Source organism: Sesamum indicum, linkage group LG8, assembly GCF_026168435.1.
Source record: "Sesamum indicum cultivar Baizhima isolate 11 linkage group LG8, ASM2616843v1, whole genome shotgun sequence".
Classification (NCBI taxonomy): domain Eukaryota; kingdom Viridiplantae; phylum Streptophyta; class Magnoliopsida; order Lamiales; family Pedaliaceae; genus Sesamum; species Sesamum indicum.
The window spans coordinates 19808545-19831843 of NC_142664.1; the positions used below are offsets into that span (position 1 = coordinate 19808545).

The 23299-nt window shown below is 31.7% G+C and overlaps 3 protein-coding genes across 11 annotated transcripts; 1 reads left to right on the forward strand and 2 right to left on the reverse strand.

The window, feature by feature from the left end:
• Positions 1-5750: 5750 nt before the first annotated feature.
• On the forward strand, positions 5751-9772 carry CCB4 (cofactor assembly of complex C). 9 transcript variants are annotated; one of them, XM_088884083.1, is made up of 9 exons: positions 5751-5942; positions 6035-6201; positions 7066-7165; positions 7277-7350; positions 8042-8226; positions 8333-8403; positions 8522-8601; positions 9025-9097; positions 9354-9772. In XM_088884083.1, the coding sequence occupies exons 1-8, from the start codon at positions 5841-5843 to the stop codon at positions 9080-9082; spliced, it is 837 nt and encodes a 278-aa protein (XP_088740209.1). In that variant the 5' UTR covers positions 5751-5840; the 3' UTR covers positions 9083-9097; positions 9354-9772. The 9 variants fall into 9 exon arrangements, with proteins under 9 accessions (XP_088740209.1, XP_020551489.1, XP_088740210.1 ...); XM_020695830.2 differs by having other exon boundaries at positions 5756-5942; positions 9466-9772; XM_088884084.1 differs by having other exon boundaries at positions 5758-5942; positions 8518-8601.
• A 248-nt stretch (positions 9773-10020) lies between these two features.
• On the reverse strand, positions 10021-12312 carry LOC105168184 (glycosyltransferase family 92 protein RCOM_0530710). The gene has a single exon (XM_011088141.3). It carries the CDS (start codon positions 12108-12110, stop codon positions 10248-10250), a length of 1863 nt encoding a protein of 620 aa, XP_011086443.1. The 5' UTR covers positions 12111-12312; the 3' UTR covers positions 10021-10247.
• A 6372-nt stretch (positions 12313-18684) lies between these two features.
• Positions 18685-22933, reverse strand: LOC105168185 (histidinol-phosphate aminotransferase, chloroplastic-like). The gene is made up of 9 exons (XM_011088143.3): positions 22489-22933; positions 21913-21996; positions 21621-21775; positions 21430-21527; positions 20963-21071; positions 20295-20452; positions 19511-19653; positions 19237-19377; positions 18685-18991 (listed from the first exon to the last, which is right to left on the reverse strand). Exons 1-9 carry the CDS (start codon positions 22747-22749, stop codon positions 18860-18862), a joined length of 1281 nt encoding a protein of 426 aa, XP_011086445.3. The 5' UTR covers positions 22750-22933; the 3' UTR covers positions 18685-18859.
• Positions 22934-23299: the final 366 nt, after the last annotated feature.

The following is a 23299-nucleotide window of genomic DNA, read 5'->3' on the forward strand; positions in this document are numbered from 1 at the left end:
TTTATATTAAAATTTATCATTATCTTACAATTTTACATACAAAACTTGTTTGATAATTCTTTTAATGCATTAATTATGAATACATATCTTATTCAAATTAAATTAAAAAATAATGCTTTATACATTATTTATTATATTAATAACGATGTTATATATACTTACAAAATAAATATTAATATGTTATTTCAATTTTTATTGATAATAAACTTAAATAAAGAGGGAGTAAATTTAATTTTTGAGTAGACGTAATTACATGGAATTAATTTTTTTTAAAGGAACTTGATTTAATAGTTAATTTTACCATAAGTTGGACAATTTTAAATATATTCTTATAAAACTTATAAGTCATTACACAATTTTTATATAAATAAAAGTTCCTAAATTATTTTTAAGATTTTAATAATTATTTTCAATTTCATTCTTTTAAAAAAAATTAATAATTTATTTTTAAAATAAAATGTAATTCCTTATAAACTTCATAAATATTTTTTAAAAATATGCCAACTTATAAAATGCATAAAGTATTTTATATGATAGCGACATATATAAAAAACATAGTAAGTTCATTGGACTTTTGCAAAAATCTCAATACAATATTTTCTTTAAAAGTGAGAGGAGGGGGAAGTGGGTGGGGGGGGGGGGGTGAGAGGAGAGTGATTGTGGACCGTCAAAACGGCATATTCTCCAGAAATGTGGAGAGTGGCTTTTTGTCTGGATTGCTTTGTATAATGACCATTGGTGGTGGGTGGGATTTGTGAGGACAAGGGGCAATCCTACCCCACTCATCTCCTCTCCTCTCTTCTTTCCAATCTCCTTACTCATATTTCTTTTCACATCATTTGATGGTGGAGGGAGTGATGTGATTTTTGGATCACTTCATTGTCAAGTTTACCTCTTTTTATTATCCCAATCATACTTTAATTTTGATTTTTTGTTTTTACAATAGTTGTTCCGATTATACAGTGTAGATAAACTAATTATATTTGAAATGAAACGAGAACGAAAGAACTAAAATTCTTTGCATGTTTGGCTGGTATTATCGTATTATTCTATATAATAAGTCAATTATTATATTATTTTTAATATAATAATGTAATTATTGATCGACAGTGATAGTATGATTGAGAAAAATTTATCAGAATGCACGATGATTGCAATTTTATTTGAGTCTTTTGAATTTGTTTTTAAGAGAACATAATGTAAGGGTACTAATGTACCATGTTTTTGCACCTACATCTAGATTCTTAAATTAAATAATTGTTTGACCTAACCAAGATTCAAGTACTAAATATTAGCCCACCTATAATTCATGACATTCGCCCTATGGTGTTTTTTTGGAGTTGTTTTTTATTTTTGCTTTGCGAAACGCGCAGCAAACATGGTTGTACATGTTCTTGTTAGTTCTGATTTGTCCACTTTAGAGGGTATTGAACCTCCTCACCGTTTGTTGAACACTTTGAGGATGGATGTCCCAACTTGATTTAGTTATATATATTTGATGGTTTTAAAAAAAAAATATTAGCACACCTAATCATGCCTCTAGTTCAATGGGATTGGGGAAATCTCAACTCATTTCTCACCTAACCATCTTCTTGGGGGTGGGGGGAAGAAAAGTTGTGGTAATAGGTTTAATTTTGTTTGTTGATGCGAAAACTGTATTGATAGATAATTTATAAATACTACTATAAGTGAATTATGGTAACAGTATAGATCCTACGATATGATGATATGATCAAAGTCGAAACCATCTGATTTTTTTGTAATAAAAGAAAGATCATGTTGAAATAACCATGTATTATTAAATAGGGTAAATTACAACGATCTCCCTTAAAGTTTGGTATAATTATGAATACTTCCTCCTTGTTCAAAAATTTACCAATACCCCATTGATTTTAACAGTTATCTAATAATTAGCCCAATATGTTAGGCGTTCATCCATTTCTTCCGATGAATGGACCAAAATGTCCTTGTGGATTAAAAATTATAATTTTTTTATTTTTTTATGGACTAAGTGGATAATTTTTTTATAATTTATAAAAAGTTTTCATCCCATTTGATTTTTTATATAAGTTTTTAATTTAAAAAATACACTAAGGACAAAGTTGACAATTTTATACCTCCGTTCAAATATTACATAATTTCATCAAATATCAGGGGAATATTTGTAATTTTTCAAATAACAAAAAAGTATTCCTAACTATGCCAAACTTCATAAAAGATCGTTGAGATTGTGATATGATAATGTCAATTATTACTAATATTACTCAAATATATTCAAATAATAAAATTAAAGTCCAAACCAAAAGCTTTTCAAAAAAAGTTCACACACAAACACATCCAATATATGAAACTTGTAAGAACCTCAATTGCGTGTAGGATTAGACATAAACGTGTTTTCATCGGAATAGTGGTCCTTAAAAGCCATTAACATCAAACTCTTTTATAGTGAGAACGACTTCAACTTTTACTAATATTACTTGGGGTGGGCTGTGTGCAGCTTAGAAGAACCACACACTCACTATCTCTCCACACAATCCTGCATTTATATGTCCAAACACCAACCACAAATACTTACCATTTCTTGTCTCAAAATTGTGACACATTCATAAATTAGTTGTTATATGTTGATTTTCATATACCTACTTGTTGTCGTTCATTTTGCTGACAAGTTGTTGGTTCAGTAGAAAGTGCCTTGAATTTTAAGATGAGTAGGGTTTGAAATTTTAGAGTCTTGTACTTGTTGAGAGGGGTTTAATTCTTTCGTTCTTATTCTGATCGAATATTAGTTACATCCTAGATGTGGGATGAGAGCATCTATGATGAAAAAAATATATGTTACGTGCTATCATACTCTTGATCTCACTTGTATACATGTGTTGCCAATGTTTCAATTTCTACACTTTTTAATAAATAGATTGATGGGATGCAAGTCTGGTAGAAAAATTGCTGAAAAATTATGAACGATAAATAAATTTATTTTGATCAGATTAAATCGTAACAAATGTCTGGTTAAAATGTGCGATGCACAACAAACTCGTTACACGTGGATGATAGTTGATGGTGTTCAATCATCATCCAATCGTGTCTAATCAACTGAATAAGTATGTCCTTTGGTTGAAATGATATGTTTATTGGATGAAACCGTTTGGTGAAATAATCGTACATTTAAGTGAAACTGTATGTATTTTTGGTTAAACGATACGTCCATTCGGAAAAGTCTATAACCTTTCAAATACATCTTTTCTGATTAAACACATCCATTGGATAATGCCTTTCCAACTTCTATAAATAGATCCCCCTATTCACTTCATTTTTAATGCATTCTGTAGCATTCTTAGACAATAAGAACATTTTGTAGAAATAGTTTTATTAAGAGAGTTCCGAAACATTTTTTGGTTCGTTGTTCTCAAAGTCTGTACTGTAACTATTTTGAAATTATAAGTCGTTGTACCTTGGGAGACCAATTATCATTTCCGTTAGTACCAGAGCGGCGCAATAATTGTTTTAAAGATAAAGAGTCTAACTCTTACCTCAATTTTATAATGCACAACTCCCACATATCTCTCATTTTCTCCACAGCAAAAATCTCATAAAAAATATTTCTTTTCGATATATTAAAAAATAGAAAAACGTGGATAAAAGTAGAAGGGATAGATAAATATAAAGATTAATCTTTCAACAAGATGAACTCATAAGTTCCAACTCCAATCATAATTGTGTACCTTTATATACTATACACGTAACAAAAAACTAATCATAGTAGATTTCATCAGTGATTTATCTTGATGGATCAATTGAGATCGCATCACTCAAAAATGTTCAAGAAATTTATCTTTGATGTTTTTGAATTGTCCAATATTTGTTTTTGGGATAATTATATTTACACTCCCTCATCTATTGTTATTTTATATGAATTATCCATATCTTTTAAAAAATTATATAAATCACCCCTAGCATCCTTTTAAAATTTCAAAATGCTTCTGTTGACTTGGTCAAACTTTAATTTAGTTTTGTAATAATAAAAATGCCATCAAGGGTGTTGTGTAATTACCAAAAGGTAAAAGGATGTAAAAATAATATTTATGGGAATAAATAATATGATCCCATATATTTTTTTATTATTTATATTAATTTTTAATTTAAATTTATATTATTTTATTAACTTTTTTTATTGAATCTGCATATACATTTACACCTCTTAATAATTGTAATATTAAATTATTTAATTAATATATTAATAAAAATTTAGTTACTAGCTCATAAATTCAAATTAAAAAATTATCACACTTGTATAAATTATTTTAAATTGTTAAAATTAAAATTTTTATTTTTTATTTTTGTTTTTAACTAAATTTTATTAAAATTAATAAATTAGCATATATGTATATATGTTTATATAATGCAAATATATACATATGTATATATGGACACATGTACATCATACATGTATATATTTTATATTTATACATACATATTTTGATGGTCAACAATGGCGAACGAAGGTGAAGGTTAGGCGCAAGTGGGGCGAGGTCATTGGCCTCAATGGGGAGGTTGGAACAAGGGCACAGGCAAGACTTGAGGACGGGTATGGCGATAGGATTTGAAAAAATGAATAATTTAAAAAAAATAATTTAATAATTTAAAATGTTTTTTAACAAATAAATTATTTATTTTACTAATTCTAATATAATTATATAAACTACATAAATTATTTTGAATTATAATTTATTAGTTTTAATAAAATTTAATTATAAATAAAAGTAAAGGATAAATAATTTTTTAATTTTAAAAATTTAAAATATAAGCTAGTAATTAATTTTTATTAATATATTAATTAAATAATTTAACATTTCAATTATTAAGAGGTGTAAATTTATATATAAATTCAATAAAAAATAGTCAATAAAATAATTTAAATTAAAAATTAGTATAAATAATAAAAATATACTATATAGGGTCATCCCCATAAATATTACTTTGACACCCTTTCTACCTTTTGGTAATTACAAAACACCCCTGAGGGTGTTACTGTTATTGAAAAATTAGATTAAAGTTTGACTAAGTTAGCAGGGCCATTTAGGAGTTTTAAAAACTGTCATGGGTGGTTTTTATAATTTTTTAAAAGATAGGAGTGGTTTGTGTAAAATAGTAATAGATAAGGGAATGTAAATATAATTTATTTTTTTTAAGCAATGAACTATTATTAATTGAAAACTTTATTACCATCATTTTTGTTGAATATCAATATCTAATAAAAATAATTATAACAATCACACCCTAATTAATAATATCATATAAATAAAATTAATTTAAACAACATCTACTATTACAGTCAGAATTATCCTTCCTTATTCTCTATTATTAGATATAACTTTATTCCTTCCATAAAAATTAAGGTGATATTTGCCACCACTTAGCCTCGTCAATTTCCATTTCCATTATTGTTAATCAATAATTGAAGCATTTTTCTTGCCATAATCATTTTTTTTTTTTGCAATGCAATGCGCGATTCATTATATTATTTAATACATGAATAATTCAAATCAATAAATATATTTAAGTAAAATAAAAAACAACAAACTATTACAAAAATAAATATACACTCATATTCGTGGAACTCAAATTTACAACCTTTTTACTGTGATGCATCAACTTTATTAATCAAGTAATGCCTGATTGGTGCTATAAGGGGTAGGGTCTTAGGACCAATTTGTGTTTAGCAAAGAAAAGTAGGGGACCAAAATAGAATATATGGAATTTTGAGAGGCCAAAAAAGTATTGTCTCTGTTTGGATTTCGTTGTAGTTGCAACGTTTACTGCAGTACACTAACCGATTCTCAATGGAAGCGGGAACTCTCCTCCGTTCAGCTGTTCCGTTAAGCCCAACCCGGCGACGTTTTGTTTCCCGCCCGAACTCAGTTAGGGCTTCTCTCAGTCCGCGGGTACACCATGCGACAATTCAATTGTTCCCTCTTCTTACTTCAGTTCACTAGCATTTGCTGAAAATTGACTGGAATTCTGTTGATAATTGAAGGGAGGGTATCAAGGGCCGAGACCAAAGAGGGAATGGGTGGCGGATTGGGTATCGAAAAACGACGACTTTGTCCGGAGCTTGCCCATATACGTCGGTGGCGCTTCTCTCTTTGCAGTGCTCTTTAACCGAACAGTTTCAGGAATTGCCCCTGTTGCTGATGCCAGTAGGTAAATGCAATAATCTTGTTATGTTGATGAATTTCCTTTCGGTAGAGTAAAAAGTAGTGCAAGGAGATTGTAAAGTTGATAATTTTAGTGGATAATGGATGCTTGAGATGTACTATAATGAATTGTTAGGTTTCAAGGGGTGAGGTTCTCTGTTGAATATGAAAATTATGAATGGGTTCTTTAAGATCGCAAGAAATTCTGTCCTGAGAATGATTTTAATAGTTGTATTCGATTTTCTCTAGTGTCATAAACGATAATTCTGGAACCTGTACTACTGCAGTATGACTGAGATGGAAGGAAATGCTCTTTAGGAAAGGTTTGAAATAGATATTGTGGGAGCATTGCAGGTTTTCTCTTTTATTTGTTTTGGGGCATGACAACTTAGTTAAATTGATTAGTGAACCGTTTGGGCATCTTTTTTCAAGAAAATCATCTGCTCTAACTGATGTTAACAGATGAGCATTGCAGGTCCAACAGAATTGGGGAATATATGGACATGTTTATTGACAAGCTTAGTACCAAGTACACCAAAAAACAAGCATTTAACATGAAATGAGGATCAGAAGAATACAGAGAAAGGGTTGGTGGGTTGGCGGGATATCTTGAATGTGAAACCTTTGTGATAAAAAAATCGAAACTGATTTCGAAAACTAAGAAGCATAACCTCCCCCATCCTCCCTGCAATTATGCAGTATTTCGCTGCTAGACTGTATATTCTTTTAAAGGTATGGATGTGTATTCTAATTGGTGATTACTAATATAAGGAACCACCATAGCTTGATACCAACATTTGATATCATAGTTTCTGGTTTATCATAAATGTTTTATACAATAACTGCTGGCCCCTTTTACTTTATCTCGCAGTTCACAGTCTAGAGCGGATCTACTGACACTTGGTTTGGCTGTGACGAATATTTTGAATGGTCTTGTGTGGCTCTCAATTCGGCCAAAATCTATTTCTGTGGTGAAGAAACTACATCTGTTTTTTACTTTATTCACTCCCCCCTGAGCTGGTTGTTTACATTTAGTTTTGCAGTTGCAGAAAACATTTTTGTTCTTGATTCTTAAATTTCAGGTAAATCCCAATGGGGTAGAATGCCAAAGAATATATCATGACCTTCCTGATCCTGTCATTTCTGAGTTAATCTGGTATTGATCTTTCATTATTTCTGCCACTTCTTTGCAGAAATTAATTTTCGAATTCGCATTTCTGTACTTACTACTTCATACAATTATTGTATGAGTTCTCCTCTTCATTGTTTTCAGACAAAGTCTTCCACTCTTTTCAGTGTAAAAGAATTTGAGACAAGAACTAAAATGAGCAAAAGAGAGGATAGTTAGAGCAGACAATAAAATCTAGATCCCAGGAAAAGATGGTTTAGAGAGGATATCCTGGGAATGCTTCAAGCATTTAGCTTGCATACTTCAGAAGATCATGATTTTTAAAAGATCAACTTATTTGTAGTGTTTTCCTTGAAATAAATTCTCCACCGTAGTCTCGCATATGCGTGAAAACATTGTATATCAGCACTGATGTATACTGATTTATGAAATGCTCTTATTGACATTCAATTAATTGTAAGGTAAGGTATCTTTTATGATACAAAACTATTAGCATTTTTAATTTGCCATCTAGTGAAACTATAGTATGTTCACACTTGATTTGGAAACAATTATTAGAGATCGAAACCTGCATATTACCTGTATACAATAATAAATATTTATTCTCACAATGCAGTAAAATGGGAGTCTGGCCATGAGCATTAACTCAAAAGTTCAAAATATGATATCACTTTACTATATGATAAATTAAAATTATTATGATGCTTCTTTATCTCAGGGCATGGGAGTCTCTATCAGATGTTACATGCTGCAGGTCTCTTGTTGTCATTTATGATGGCATCTGTATTTTGCAAATAGGGTTTGCTGATATATCCAACTCAAATGGAAGTGAACCCATGGTTGTAGATACTGACAAATTGATGAAAGGATCTCTGTATAATGGTGTTCTGAAGTCTGGATCACGTGAGAACTTATCATAGTTGTATTTGGTACAACAAGCCACAATGTTATTCAGGCCATACTTGGTGAGTTAATTTTGAAGAAACAAACATTTTCATCTGTGTTTCAGAAAGTTACTTGGCCAACTTGGCACTGTATCCTGGGAAATCCGAGCTTCCATTTCTTCCTTCAAATACACAGGTATTTATTTTTGTTACTATCTTAGTTAGAAACTAGAAAGTATCTTTATTATGTATTCAGTGTATGTCTATCAGTTTTTCTGAAGTAATTTCTAGGCAAAAATTATTTCTTTAGGCAGTTATCTTGCAACCCCTTGGGGATAAAGGAATTGCAATTGTTGGTGGTGACACGATTAGGGGATTCACTTCTTCTGACCAGGTATCTTTTTCTGTTTGTGATGCTTGTTCTCAGTAAAATTCTACTTTTTTTCTAATTTTTAAGCCTGTTCCTCCCTGTCTGCATGAATCTGGTTTCCATGATTTCTGATGCTTCTGTTTAAGTACTAGTTTAAATCTATAGGTTTTCTGAATTCAATTGCTTGTACAAACATTAGTGTTTATTTTCTTTACATGCATATTTTTTGCCTACTGTATTTTACAGTCTTTAGTTGAGGAAATAGTTAAGTGCTGCAATTTTCATCTGAATCATGAGTAGTATAAATATTGTTTGCCATCATCAAAGTTATATCTCATAGTTTTGAAATTGGTTTTACGATTCTGTATATTTAGGTATGGATCACATTAATTGGGGAGAAATTAGATGCTACACTTGCAAAAGTTGTTTACAGAATGCCATTGACAGTGCAAGAAGGAATTTGAATGATCAGTTACAATCACACTTATCAGTTTATGATACCTGAAGATCACATTCGAAGGTACATCTTCACATTATTTAATTTCTTAATACAGTGCACTGTTTCATTTAAGTATCCCTTCTTAAATAATTCCATTATTACCTTTTCTGCTCTATATTTTGAACTTTGAATGTGTTACCTTATACCTACTTGCTGAAACAGTTGTATTTGCTGTATGTAAAAAAAAAATTCTAAAAGGTCATGTTTAAGCTGCAAAATATCATAATAAGGAATGATAACAGGAATAGTCAAGACTCAGCACCGTTTATGTTTCCAGTGTAGACGATGACCAGGTGGAGAAAAGATGGCTTTCTTGTGTTCTGGAATTTTGTTGAAACATCAAGAACCTTAATGATTCTCTGGATAATCTTTTGATTTTCTCACTTCAGAATTCTTGTAAAGCAATTTGACTGGATGCAACGAGTCTGTCATCTCATGTCTCTGCATCCCGCAAATACAAGGCTCCAATTGACCAGTTAGCACCAACGGGTCGAGACCAGCAAATGTGGTGTTCGAAGAGCAAGATTAATGGAAGTTAAAGCTATATTTTCCAATGTTGAATAGAAATTACAGGGCAAGTTATATTGTGGTAGATGCTATTAGTTACACCTCAAACACATAAGGTACATAATTCGTCTTTCGGGAGTTTTGTTCCGTAACTTCTGTTGGAGTTATTGCATTCTCTCTCTCTCTCTCTCTCTCTCTCTCTCTCTCTCTCTCTCTCTCTCTCTCTCTCTCTCTCTCTCTCTCTCTGTGTGTGTGTGTATATATATATATATAAGTGCTAATAATTTTGTAATTGTTTGTGGAATCGTATGTTTAATAGAAAATGATGATCACCTATCCATTTTACTTTGTTATCTTGCATGCTTCACTGAATCAACCCGAATTTGTATTCCTAGGAGAGTGAAAGTTTCAGTTCTCTAAGCAATAAGCAACCCGGATTAGTAAGCTATTGGTTGTATATAAACAGTAAACCATCAAATAAGCAGGAGGGCTATAAATTCAAGTTACAGCTATGTAAAATCCTGTATCTAAAGCCTATGACTTCTCTGATCCTTTGCCTACAAAAAGCAAAGGACGAAACAGAAATGTGAAACAATCAATAAATGAATGTCATGTGTGTGAGTTTTTCCTTTACAATGGGCTGATGAGCTTCAAGGGTCCCAAGTTAATCAGTCAAGGCAGAATGCGTCTCCCATGGGAGCAAACCTGTAGATAGATCAGCCAAATTGGATAAAACAAAGTCTCTCAGCCCTGTGTCCCAAACTTCACAAAACTTCTGTGGCCAATCGGGTGGTTCAATGGCCTCCGTCCCCAACCCAGGAGCTCTATCTCTTGAGCCTTCGTTTTGGTTTTCTTGCCAATCAGCGACATAAGTGGCGACTCGTCTGTAAAACTTTGCTCTGAAAACCTCCCACACCTGGTATTTGTAGTGATTGATTATAGCCGTACTCTGAGGCAAATTCATGTACCTGAAGCCCTTCTGGAGGTGAAAATGGTGCACCACATTAAGCAGAGTGGTGTCAAGTGCATCTGGTCTAACAATCGATTTATGCCTCTCAGGACTCTGGAGACGGCAAGTGTACCCTACCGTTACTCCCTGTGAGGGAGGTGAATTCAGCCCAGATGGCCCGAAGCTGTGGCAAGATGTTCTGATCTCTGCTATAGTTCTTGATGATGATGAAAAATTTGCCACCAAAGCACGAAGTGAGTTCTGGCCTACATAACTCGATTTCCTGAATCTTTGGTGCCTAGGAGGCGAATATGGGAAGTAAAAATACTCATCCACGTCCATGAACGAAACCCACTCACATTCAGCCCTTGCTCTGAGAGCACAGTGAGAGAATCCCGCTTCTTGAGTCTTGATCCAGGGCCAGACATGCCTAGTGACATTGTAGTTCTCAAGATCAAGTTCTTGAATCACCTCATCAATCCCATCATCACTATTGTTATCATATATAAACCATCTCTCAACTCCAAGCCAAGAATGATACATAATCCACTCCCTGATGGCTGAGGCCTGGTTCCACACCATTGTACACACACAAAGTTCGTATTTCCCCTCCATCTTCTTCTTCTGACCCTCAAAACCTGAATCAGAAACTTTCGCCACAGATGGAATAAGCACATGCTTATGAGCTCGAGCATGAAAATAGTGTGTAGCTCCAATAGTCACACGAATGCCCTTAACCTTATCGAGCTTGTTCATCAAGGTCCTAGGCAACGAACACCTAACAACCTCCTGAGCAGCAGTCAAAGCCTTCGTCCTCAGCACATACCTACCGTTTTTTTCCCATTTCCCCAACCCAAAATGGCAACTGAACTGACTCGGATCGGACTCCCTATCAGCCCTCAAGTTCAATCCCTTCACAAATACAACAACAGTGCCCCCATCAAGTGCAGCTGCATACGCCACATTTTCCCAAGAACACGAATTAACCCTGCGATTATCCAACCACAACCCCTTTTCACCTCCCGCAAAAACTCCATTTCTACCACTCCACCTCAAATTTGCATCAGCTGAATAGTTCACAGATGGAAGTGGGCACCTCACAACAGACCTAAACTCATCATATTCATCAAAAGACAGCACCTTTAACACAGAAAAATCACCACTACTACCATTGCTAGTACTCAACACAGTTACACCAGAATAAACACATTCCAATTCATCAACAACACTCTTCTTCAACAACCCATCATTCTTAACCAACAACAAAACATGATCAGGGAACAAAACCCGGTTCTCTATTCTCAATGGGTACAAAAAACTACCAAAATCTTGAACCGATTGAGCAGTAGTGCTGGAACTAGAAGAGGACAAGAGGGATAAGCTTGAAACTACTAAAACCGGGTGAAAAGCTGAAGAAGCAAAAGGGAGAGTACGGGATAAGAGATAAAGAAAGGTGAGGAAGCTAAAGCACAAGACAAGAGATCTCACAGACAACAAGTGTGGGAGAGAAAGTAGTGATGAATCAGATTGTCTGAGAATGCGTTTTCTCTTGCGGCGTTGATCTGAAGAAGAGCTCATCTGTATTGTGTTAGTAAAGATTTTAAAGATCTGGTAACAGAGTTTAAAGGGAGGAATGGAAATGGGAAAATTCTTTTCTTGCAGATCTGTGTGTGTGCCGACAGTAGTTGTGCACTTTGTCTTCTTTCTTTTTACTTTAAGGTTCGTTGGTTGCTTCTGGTAATTGGGTAAATGTCGGGAAGACAATACAGAAAAGAAAAAGTGTATCTTATTTCCTTTTCTTCAGCCTTCTTTTTCTGGCAGTGGACGCTTTTGTTGAAATTAATTGCAAGGAATTGGGATTTCATCGAATTTTCGGTTACAAAATTTATCTTATTCTTTTTACTTTATTTAGTATACACACGTCACGTGTATATAAATTTTTTTTTTAAAATTAACTATATAATATTATTTTTATACACGTAATGTGTATATATTGGAGTAGAATATAAAATAAGATTTGTAATAAAGAAACAATCCGAGATTGGTCCGATTTTGCACAAATTTTGATATTTTATATTCTTGTTTATACAAATAAATAAAACTTCGATAATGTGCAATTTAAAATAGTGATGGATCCTATACAAATAATTTAAAAAGATCGACTAATCATTATATAATTTTGATTCCACGTAGAAGTGAAGCTCCCTCTACCAAGTCGTATTCGATCAATTTTTGGTCTAATATACCATTGCTCCTATTGTTTGTTAGAGCTTATAGGCACATATAAGATCAGAACAACATTTGTAAGTTTGGTTATAATTTTCACATACTTAAGTTGACTAGTCTAGTTCGAGAATAAATAGGTGTAATAAATGCAAATAGTGATGTCATACTTGGCAATCGAGATTTAGGATATTCGTGATTTTGATCCGTTTAGATCAGTTACATCAAGATAACGTAAATATATTGTGGATCAGGGATAGACCGTACAACCTAACTATGTAATAACATAATCAGGTTGGAGTTTTTGTAATTTGAACGATCTGACTCGTATAAAAACATGCAGATATTTTGTGTATGATCATAAACACAATTATCAGAGGATCTTTAAATCTTTTTTAATACATAAATTATTCGTATTTTTGTTGAATCTTGATTGGAATTTATGAAAAAGTCACGAAATTAAGTTTGGGGGATAAATACACCATTTAACTCGGGGTACTCATATAAGCTATTAGTTAGAATGTGGATTAGATTATATAAACACCGTAAAATTAAATTTAATTATGCAAACAACCTTTGTATTTTATAGTATATTTCTTGAGGGGTATCGAAATACTAGTAATATTTTGTTGCTGAATAAGAATATATTTATAATTTTATAAAAGAAAAAAAGAATGTTTATATAATTAGACTTAATTTCAAGTAAAGTCGATGTAATCCATAGTGTGTATTTGAAATCTGAATATGATGATGTAATAAAATGAAACTGGGAACAAAGCAATTGCATTTATGATGAATTAAATGAAATGACCAAATCATGTTGGTACTTAGAAAATTTTGTTTGTCAGAAATTTTAGTACCCAAACATACATACAAATTGTAAAAGGAGTGGAGAGGTTGTTTGTACTAAAATTCAGAGCTTCATGGTCTCTCCATATGTGGGAAGAAGCCATCACTATTCAAATTTTAGTACAAACAAATAATATATTTTTGGCTATATCCAATTCAATGGTATAAAGATATAAGGAAGACAAAATCCATATATGAGTTCATTCTAATACATATATATATATATATATGTAGTAAACATATGAATCAAAAATACATAAATTTGAAAATTCAAAAAAACACAAATATTATGTAAATAGACATGCGTTTTGAGAACAAGAAATGTATTTTTTTTTTCTTTTCTATAGTCCATTTTCAACTTTTCATTCTCTCTCAAAATTGATACTTGAGGTATTATTTTTTCAAGCATATCAACGGATGATGATGCAGCAAGCCCTATTAGCCCAGTACCGCCTTCATCCTACTTACGAGGCAGTAGTCAATCAAGCCTAATTCCAATCTATTGGTAGCCCCTCCAGCTCAACTGACACATCAACTACATTTCACATATCAAATGACATGTCACAACAAAGGCGCGTCAGCAAGGTCAAGCCCGACAATCGTAGTCTATTGGATAAAACAAATAGATAAGAATTTCCTCTTTTATCGATTACTTCTCAGTTGATACGGGAGATTTTATTCCTGCTCACGTGGGAGACATATAATGTAACATACAATTGGACCAACTATATCACGAGAAAACAAACATCCCAAAAACTTCAACAGTATCTTAACCACCCTCAACAACCTCCCAATTTCTCTTATCTTGCTCTTATAAATATAGATGTAGGCAAATAACGGATGTAACTTTATCTTTCAACTTTACTTTTACTCTTTACACGCTTATTTAACTCTCCACTAATAATTATTTATTAATTACTTTTACTTTATGAAGCGGCCCATAAAGAAGGAAATGAAAACAAAGGGGACAGAACAAAAGCTACGGAATATGGTCCTCCTCTTTTGGGATTATGTAGATACCCTTTATTGGGATTTGTCATCTACTTTATCTAATAATCAAAATGGGGTCTCAAAGATTTGATATAATTACATATAAATATTCTACAATTTAAAAATTTATATTTAGTGTTTTTTATGCATTAGTGCATGTCAATATGTAGAATAGCAGTTTGTTCATAAAAGATTAGTTTGTAACATGTAGAAGGGTAGTTTGATCATAAAAGATTCGTTTGACCTACAATAAGTTAAAAATAAAGTCAAGTGGAAGTAAATATGAATCTTTATTCAATTTTTTTTATTAATATAAATAAATTCATGAACTCTAATTAATGAGTATCTATTTATTGTATGGAGACAAACATCAATCGTACTAAATAATTTTTTAAGACTCTACGTATAATTACACTAAACTTTAACGGAGGGGTGTAATTGTCCCTATTTAATAATAATTTTTTTCCCTTTTATTCCTCTTAAGTTGGTAACTAACCAATAGGTCTTTAATTAGTATATGTATTAACATAGGTCAAATCATAGAGTGAGGCCGAAATTTGCTTTAAAAAATAGCTAAAAGTACAAATAATAACCCTAAAAATTATGTAGAACGTGAATTATTTGTTCCGCAGTCCTTTTGTAATAAAATGATAATTATATTGTTACATTAATATATATATATATATGTGAATTATGGCTAAACTCTGTTTACCTTTTGTATTTTTTTAAATAATTACAAATTTTCATGTATTTTAAAAATAAGCTAATAATTTCTCTGTATTTTAATAAATTCCAGCACAAAATTCCCCTAATTAAAGTGCGTTTGGGCTTAATTTTTTGCGTGTTTTGACTATTTTTCTTAATTGACCAAAATGTCCCATATTGTATCTAAAATTACATGGTCAAATTGACTTTTTTTATGATTTTTATTATTTTTCTCTCTTTTAAAAATATAAATTCTTTTGTTCTTAAAAATATTTATATTAAATATGAAAATGCCAAAAAATAGAAAAGTTACATTACAATGACAATTATACTAAAATTTTTGGTTTTCAAATTTGGAAATCTATATGAATATAAATATTAAGAAATTATAATAATTATAAGTTACAAATTAATTTAAATATGTTTATTAATTATATTTATGATAAATAATATTTATATTTAAATTAGTATTATATGTATTTAAAATTTAAAAATCCAATATATATATATATTGGATACAAAATGGTTAAGTATAATAATAATTATAATTATTTAATTAAAATATATAATTAATAGATATAATTAAATTAATTAAAAAAAATGGGGGCGGCAGCGCACGGAAGGGAGACAGGATGCGGTCTCCCATTGTTGGTTTGCGGATCCTTCTTTTATCAGGACGATGTCGCCAGATTTGGTAATTGTCACCCCCATTTGCCAGAAGATACAGACCTTTCAATTTTTTTAAAAAATTTAACGGTTGAAATTATTTGATTAGATTTAACGATTATTATTATTTAATTAAAAAAGATTCACTAGTCATTAAAATAAAAAATAATATATAATAAAAAAGGCATAACGATCATATAACAAAAAAATTAATATCATTAAGACAATTTAACGGAAAGAGACACGTAAGATATGTTCAATAAAATAGGGGGATTTACCTATTTTTAAAGTATAAAGAGATTTTTAGTTGAATTTTTAAAATAGAGAAAAATTTTATAGTATTTAGACATGACCTAATAGTGTAATACCCTTTTCAAATAAAAAAGGAATTAATAGTGTAATACATGACAATTATAATTAATTACAAATGACATGAAAATAATAAATTTTAATAAATATATATATAAATTGAATAGCACATTAGGTGTAAATTGAATTAATAACCTTAAAACTTTATTTATTAATTAAAGAGATAATTACATTTTTCTCTTCGGAAATTTGGTGTAACTATACATAAGTTTTCTGTGGTTTCGAAAATTACATTTAGTACTTCTAAGGTTTGTTTCCATCTAACAAATAAGTTCCTCTGTTAGTCAATCACTGAATTAGGACGATATTGCAAAAATGGATAAAAATTCTTATTTACCTTCAATTGACTTATTACTATAATTTATTGCAGGTTAAAAAATCTTTTTATAAGCAAAGTACCCTTATACATTTTCACACAGGTATATTTTCATCATTATAAGGTAGTTTAGTCACAAAAAAATTATTTAACCCATAATAAGTCAATCAATGATAAATACCAATTTTCATTCAACTTTTTTATTAGGCATAACTACATTACACTCTCATTTCTTGAGGTTTGATGTAATTACACATAAATTCTCTGTGATCTAAAAAAAATCATCTATTACCTATGAAGTTTGTTTTTATATAACAAATAAATCCATGTGTTAGTCAAAACTCACCGAATTTAATGATATTAACAAAAAAATTGGATAAAAAATTATGCTTACCACTGACTTAACACTAATTTACTGAAGGTTATATAAATCTTTTAATGGCCAAATTACCTTTATACATTTTCACACGTTAATGCATATGAAAAGGTATATTTTCATCATTATAAGGGTAGTTTAGTCAGAAAATATTTGTTTGACCTGCAACAAGTTAAAAATAAGTCAATAAAAGATAACTATCAATTTTAACTCAAGATTTTGTTAATAACAATAAATTCAATGAATTTCGACTAAAGAAATGACCTATTTATTAGTTTGGAGCAAACTTCAAGGTTATAGATATAATTTTTCAGACCACAGGGGTTCTATATGTAACTATACCAAACTCATGGGATGAGAGTGTAATTATCCCTTTTTATTAATATCAATAAATTAAGTGAATCTTGACCAATGAACATGCCTATTTGTTAGACAAAAGCAAACCTCAAGAGTACTAAATGTAATTTTTTAAAGTATGGGGATCTATATATAATTACACCAAACTTCAGGAAGAAGTGTAATAATTCCTTAATTCAAAAAAGTCTCCAATGTTTGGAATAATCAAGAATATCCTTTTATTATTTAAAAATTACCGATACCCCTCATTGCTTGATGAAATAATATAATATTGGATGAAAATCAAGAGCTTTCACTTTGCCCTTACTGTATTTTCTTTTTAATTTTAATAATTATAGATGGAAAAAAAATAGATGGATGAAAAAAGTTGAAAAATTATATAAAGAAAAATTGTCAACTTAATCTATAAAAAATGTTAGAAAATTCTAAAAAAATAAGTAAAATTATAATTCATAATTCATAAGAGTATTTTTGGTCAATTTATCATAAAAATGGATAAAAATCTAATGGAGACCGATGAATTGATATAGTTATTGAACAATCGTTAAAATCAAGAAAGATATTGATAATTTATGAACAATAAAGAAGTAATTGCAATTATATGAAAGTATAGAAAAATTCATGGATTAAATTTAAGTGAAAACAAATAGGTTAAGATTGATGAATTGTGTGAAGTAATTATAGTATGAGTTGGAGGTGAGGGTCAAAGATTTGTAATAATTAGTGAAGTGAGAGTGAAATGTGTTTAAGAGACAAGTGATCTGAAATTGAAGGAATGAAAGGAGGAAGGTGCATATGCATCTCTATCTTCCTAAATCAATACTACATCTCATCTTATAATTCATTATTCCACCCACCATTTAAAATATGTTCTGTTGTACGGTGTAATGTCTTTATATTTAAAGTAATTATCATGATTAATAAAATATAAGTTGAGTAAAATGCTCTCGATTTGTATTTATTTTTCTCATATTTTTTAATAAACTCTTACTTAATGTACAATTAAAATCAATTTATTTTATTGATTTTGATCAATTATTCATGTTATCTTTTTTTATTTAATTAAATAAATATATATAAAAAATGAATCATGCACACACATCGAGACGAGTGTGGTAGGTTTGAGAAGTTTATAATCGTCAAACTCATTTCATTTCTATTGGGCTTGTCTGTGGGCCAATACAAACCTATTTTACGACCATAAGTGTATGGTTTTGGGCCGTGATATGATATTGAACGTTCTGTGGCCCAAGAAGGAAATGGGCCTTGGGCCCATCTTTAAACGAAGGAAAAAGACTGAATTCCACTCAACTGTCTTTATTCTCTTTCTTCCAAATAAGTATGAACATTATTTACCCAAAGAATTAACAACACTCACAAAATCAAAGAAAAACTGAAGCTAAGAGTTCTCGCTCTTGGAACGAAGAGTGAGAGGTTCAATGCTTTTAGCCCTATTGTATGACAGATTACATAGGATTAATACAGCAGTTTGAGACCCTCCATTAGAGCATCTGTGTGCTCCGGCTTGCCCACAGAAACACGAACGTAACCGGCTAATTCTTTGTTACTGTAGTGACGAATCATGACGCCCATTTTTGCAAGGTCTTCCTGTAACAAGTGTTGAGTTTGTAAAGTAAGTTTTTCAAACCAAATACGTAAACACAAGAAAAAAGGATTGACAAGTGCAAAAAGACATAAATGTGCTGTGCCGACTCAACAGCATATACTCGTGCAAATATATGTCTGCGTGTTCATGTGAAGCACAAATGGTGATCGAATGATGAGTATTTAGAAGAATGCAACATCATCGCTGAAGCAAAAACTTTGATATAAAACAACTGAATTGATCATACCTTCAATTTCTTAGCATCCCTTCCAGATGTAACCTCACAAAGAATGAAGTTGGAGTAGCTTGGATATGGATTGAGAAAGGGTACTTCTTTCAAAAGTTTGAAGAGCCTCTCCCGTTCTTGCACCAAAGCCATTTTCACATTCTGTCATGAATCGAGGATATGATAAATACTTGTGTCTAAAAATAGAAACTCAATTGAAAGCGTGCGTTTCTTTCTCAGTCAATAAATCACAGGACATAGGAAATGCCGAGATATACATGTTGCCACTTGGTACCTCTAGATAGACGGGATTCTCTAATGCTGCACAAGCAGCAATTTCAGCAGCAACAGACACATTATATGGTTGTTTAGCCCTCCATAGGTACTGGATAATGCTCAACGGAAATGCTCCATATCCAACTCGAAGTCCCGCTAAAGCTGAAGCACCACAATATTAATTATAATATTAATTCAAATTCAACTACATAATCCATGCTAATTATAATATAATTTTCTGCTAAGTGAAAAGAACCGTGCATTAGAGCACTTCGTTAAGCAGTATGGTAGGTTTAATTAGGCAGAGAAGGCACGTCCAAAGAAATTCTTAAGGTTCGGAAGTTGGCTCGAATGAGGATGTGGATGGAGATCTGACATATACTTTGCTCATAGTGAAATAAATGCAGGTCTATAAGCTTACATAGTATAGTTATTAGGAATGTTAGAAAACCACCATGGCCCATGGCATATATGATTGCCCTGAGGCCCTCAGCAATTTAGAGTTTTATGAGTGAAATATATATAAGTGATTATACATGGCCACCAGTCTTACTCATAGTATATGTAAAATTACCATTCTTCATAACCTAGTTTTTATGGTTTCAAATGTGGACTGCAAGTCAATGATGTAGGGATACTTGGAGGGCATACAAACTACACTTCCATCAATCTCCATTACATATTATGCTAAAGTCTTGCATAAATAAAATTTCATGAGTTTCTAAAGCTTCATTTTTGGATTGTGAAGTAATTTGAAGTGTACAGATCCTATGTTTAGCAGTTGGAAAGGAGAAAGATTATACCAGCTCTTTTGCTAAATGTCCGAAGCACAATAAGATTTTCATACTTCTTAACCCATCTCATCTTGGACTCAATTCCAGCGAATTCAATATATGCTTCATCCAAAACAACCAATATTGGCAGCTTAAGTATTTCCCGAAGAGTTTCATCATTGATAATGCTGCCACGTAGAAGAAAAAATACATATAGGAACATCAATGTGAAGCCAAAACTCAGTCCATAACGGCAAAATATTGTAGAATTTCAAAATTAGCAATTTATGTTATCGATAACACAATGACACCAGCAATTGCAGAGCTACTTCCTCTTAGTTCTGATATATAATATTGCCTTTTATTTTTAGGTCAAAAAGTTCAGGTACATAAAGTATATTATGCAATTTTTGTTACTTGATAGCAACAACACACATAAGCTCTTTGATCCAATACTAGACCTGTCATCCCCACATTAAAATATATGATGTCAGAAATAAACATTTGAGACAACAAAAATATTCAGAAACAACTTGAGCTAATTAAACATACAAATATTATTTAAAAGATTAATATAACAAATTTGGCATTGCATTATGCTACAAATAATTTCTAAACCTAACACTTGACACAGCAGCAAAGAACGTATATGGCTCATGGTACTTGGAACAAAAACAATGAACCCAGAACAAATTTACCTCCCATCTGGATTATTTGGTGAGGTCAGAAATATACACTTTGGTTTCTCCTGCTCAACAACTTCAATTATCCGTTTTACATCCAAGCTGAAGTCGGGCTTCCGAGGAACTGCTAAACGGAATAAGCTCAGAGTTAAATGCATGGATTTGATATCCAAGATGGTAAGCAACTTAATTAAGGAAAATGCAGAAACAATAATTATAAACTTAGAATTCACACTACTAGATGTTGTAGTAATTTCTATAAACATCATATGCATCACATCCATTTCCTTGCTGCAAACCGGATTTTTATTAATTCCATTAACTGCCAGGAAATGTAATGTAGTGCAAACTCATCAAAGTAACAACACAAAGAATAGCCGGAAAGAGACTTGCAGAAGACTGCAAGAATCTACACAAAAGTGGTAAAGTAAGTTGAATCAGAAACCAATAGGTAGCCAAAAGAAAAGAAGGAACAAACTTACCCTTGATAACAAGTGCAGCATTAACAGCTGCATCAAACTCATACATAGTAAAGGTTGGTGGGCAATCCAAAATCTTGTCACCAGGTTCTAAGACACATCTGGGAGATCGAAAAAACAAAGACACACAAATTAGACCTGAACAAAGAATAAGACCTGAAACTTTAAACTTCAGCAAGAACTGTGCTACAAACCGCATGATCAAATCAATAAGCTCATCTGCACCACAGCCAGCGAGAATATAGTCAGCTTCAATACCAGAATCCTCAGCAAGTGCAGCTCGCAATCTACGGCTTTCCGGATCAGGATAAATATAAGGGAATCTAATGGAACCCAAAGCTTTAAATACCTACAAGGAATTAGTTTGACGGCAAAACCATGGAAATTGGAAAATATTAAAATGATGCCTGCACAAAAATAAATGGTGATTTTAAATAAACCGGGTCATGATAACAAAAAGAAGACATTCAGCAATGCTAGCCATACCTCTGGAGGTGGACCATATGGATTTTCATTTGCATCTAATTTGACAATATCCTCAGGCTTCCTACCAAGACGAGTAGACAACACCTGCATACATAACTTTAACATTTAGAAAACAAAGACTCTAGGAAATCATGATTATGCGATAATTCTGCCTTCTCTTGGTTTGAGAATCAACTGGCAAACATTGAGATACTTGGAAATGTTCATCAGAAAAAGACTTGAAACAACTCCAGGATATCTATAGCAATGCAGTTATCACTAAGTCATCCAACCAACAAGTTCATAACTCAAAACAAAATGCATTCATCTAAACCAGAATCGAACTTCCAAAACACTAAAATTATCAATTGACTTTTAATAAATGCACAAAGGAAAATCTTGTGCAAATTGAAGAGAGCAAACCATAAATTAGATCATTAGCCTAGAGTGCCTACCAAATCAAATTAAATTAAATACAGGCCTTCAAACACTCTTCATTGCGTTTAATTTTCCCATAATTTATTAGCTATTCACATGTTATTGACATGTTAATTTATAGAATATCAACAAAAACTGATGACGGGTCAAGAAATTGACCTCGAAAGGTAGAATAGGCTGATATGGGGACAATTTACGGAGATGGGGTCGAATAAAAGACTCCCCAGTCAACGAGGCGCCATATTCCTGCTGAGTTTCCTCCGTCACGGGCACGGAGGCGGCGGAGGAGGACCCCGGCGGTTTCATAGACGTAATTCTACCCCGCGTCAGCTTCCCCTCCAAGGAACAAAAACTAGGAGTGGGTTTTGGTCTGTCGACACAAAGAGATGAAGTGTTGCAGAAGAAATCAATCACCCCCATCACCGTGTATGATCGATTAATCTCTCCCGCCGCAGAAATCAATTGTAGTAACAATTAAGCAAAATGGAAAAAAGAAGGATTCAGAGCATCAGTGGGTGGGGTATGAAAAATCTGAACCCTAAACCATGTAAGGCAATGGTAGTTGGTAGCACGCCAGCAGCAGCAGCAACACAGTTACAGTGTGTAGTACAAACTGTATAATACAAAACTACGCGGTATTTTCCTTTTTTCTTTTAAGTATAATTAAACCGATCACTCCTAAAATTTAACATTATTACTCGAATACTCTGCCTATTTTGAAGAATTAAATTTAGTATTTTTAATATTTATTTCTATTAATAAATATATTTTTTATTAATTAAAATTTATTAAATTTATTTATGTTAGTAAAAAAAATTAAATATCTTTTTTCTGATCATAATGTTATTCTTTTTTTTTTCTAATTATTTAAAATATCGTGGACGTCTAAAACAGCAGAAATATAAGAGCACAATTGCCCTCAATTTGGACGACATGGCGGCTTATTTTTAATTCTTTTAGTTTCTGAACT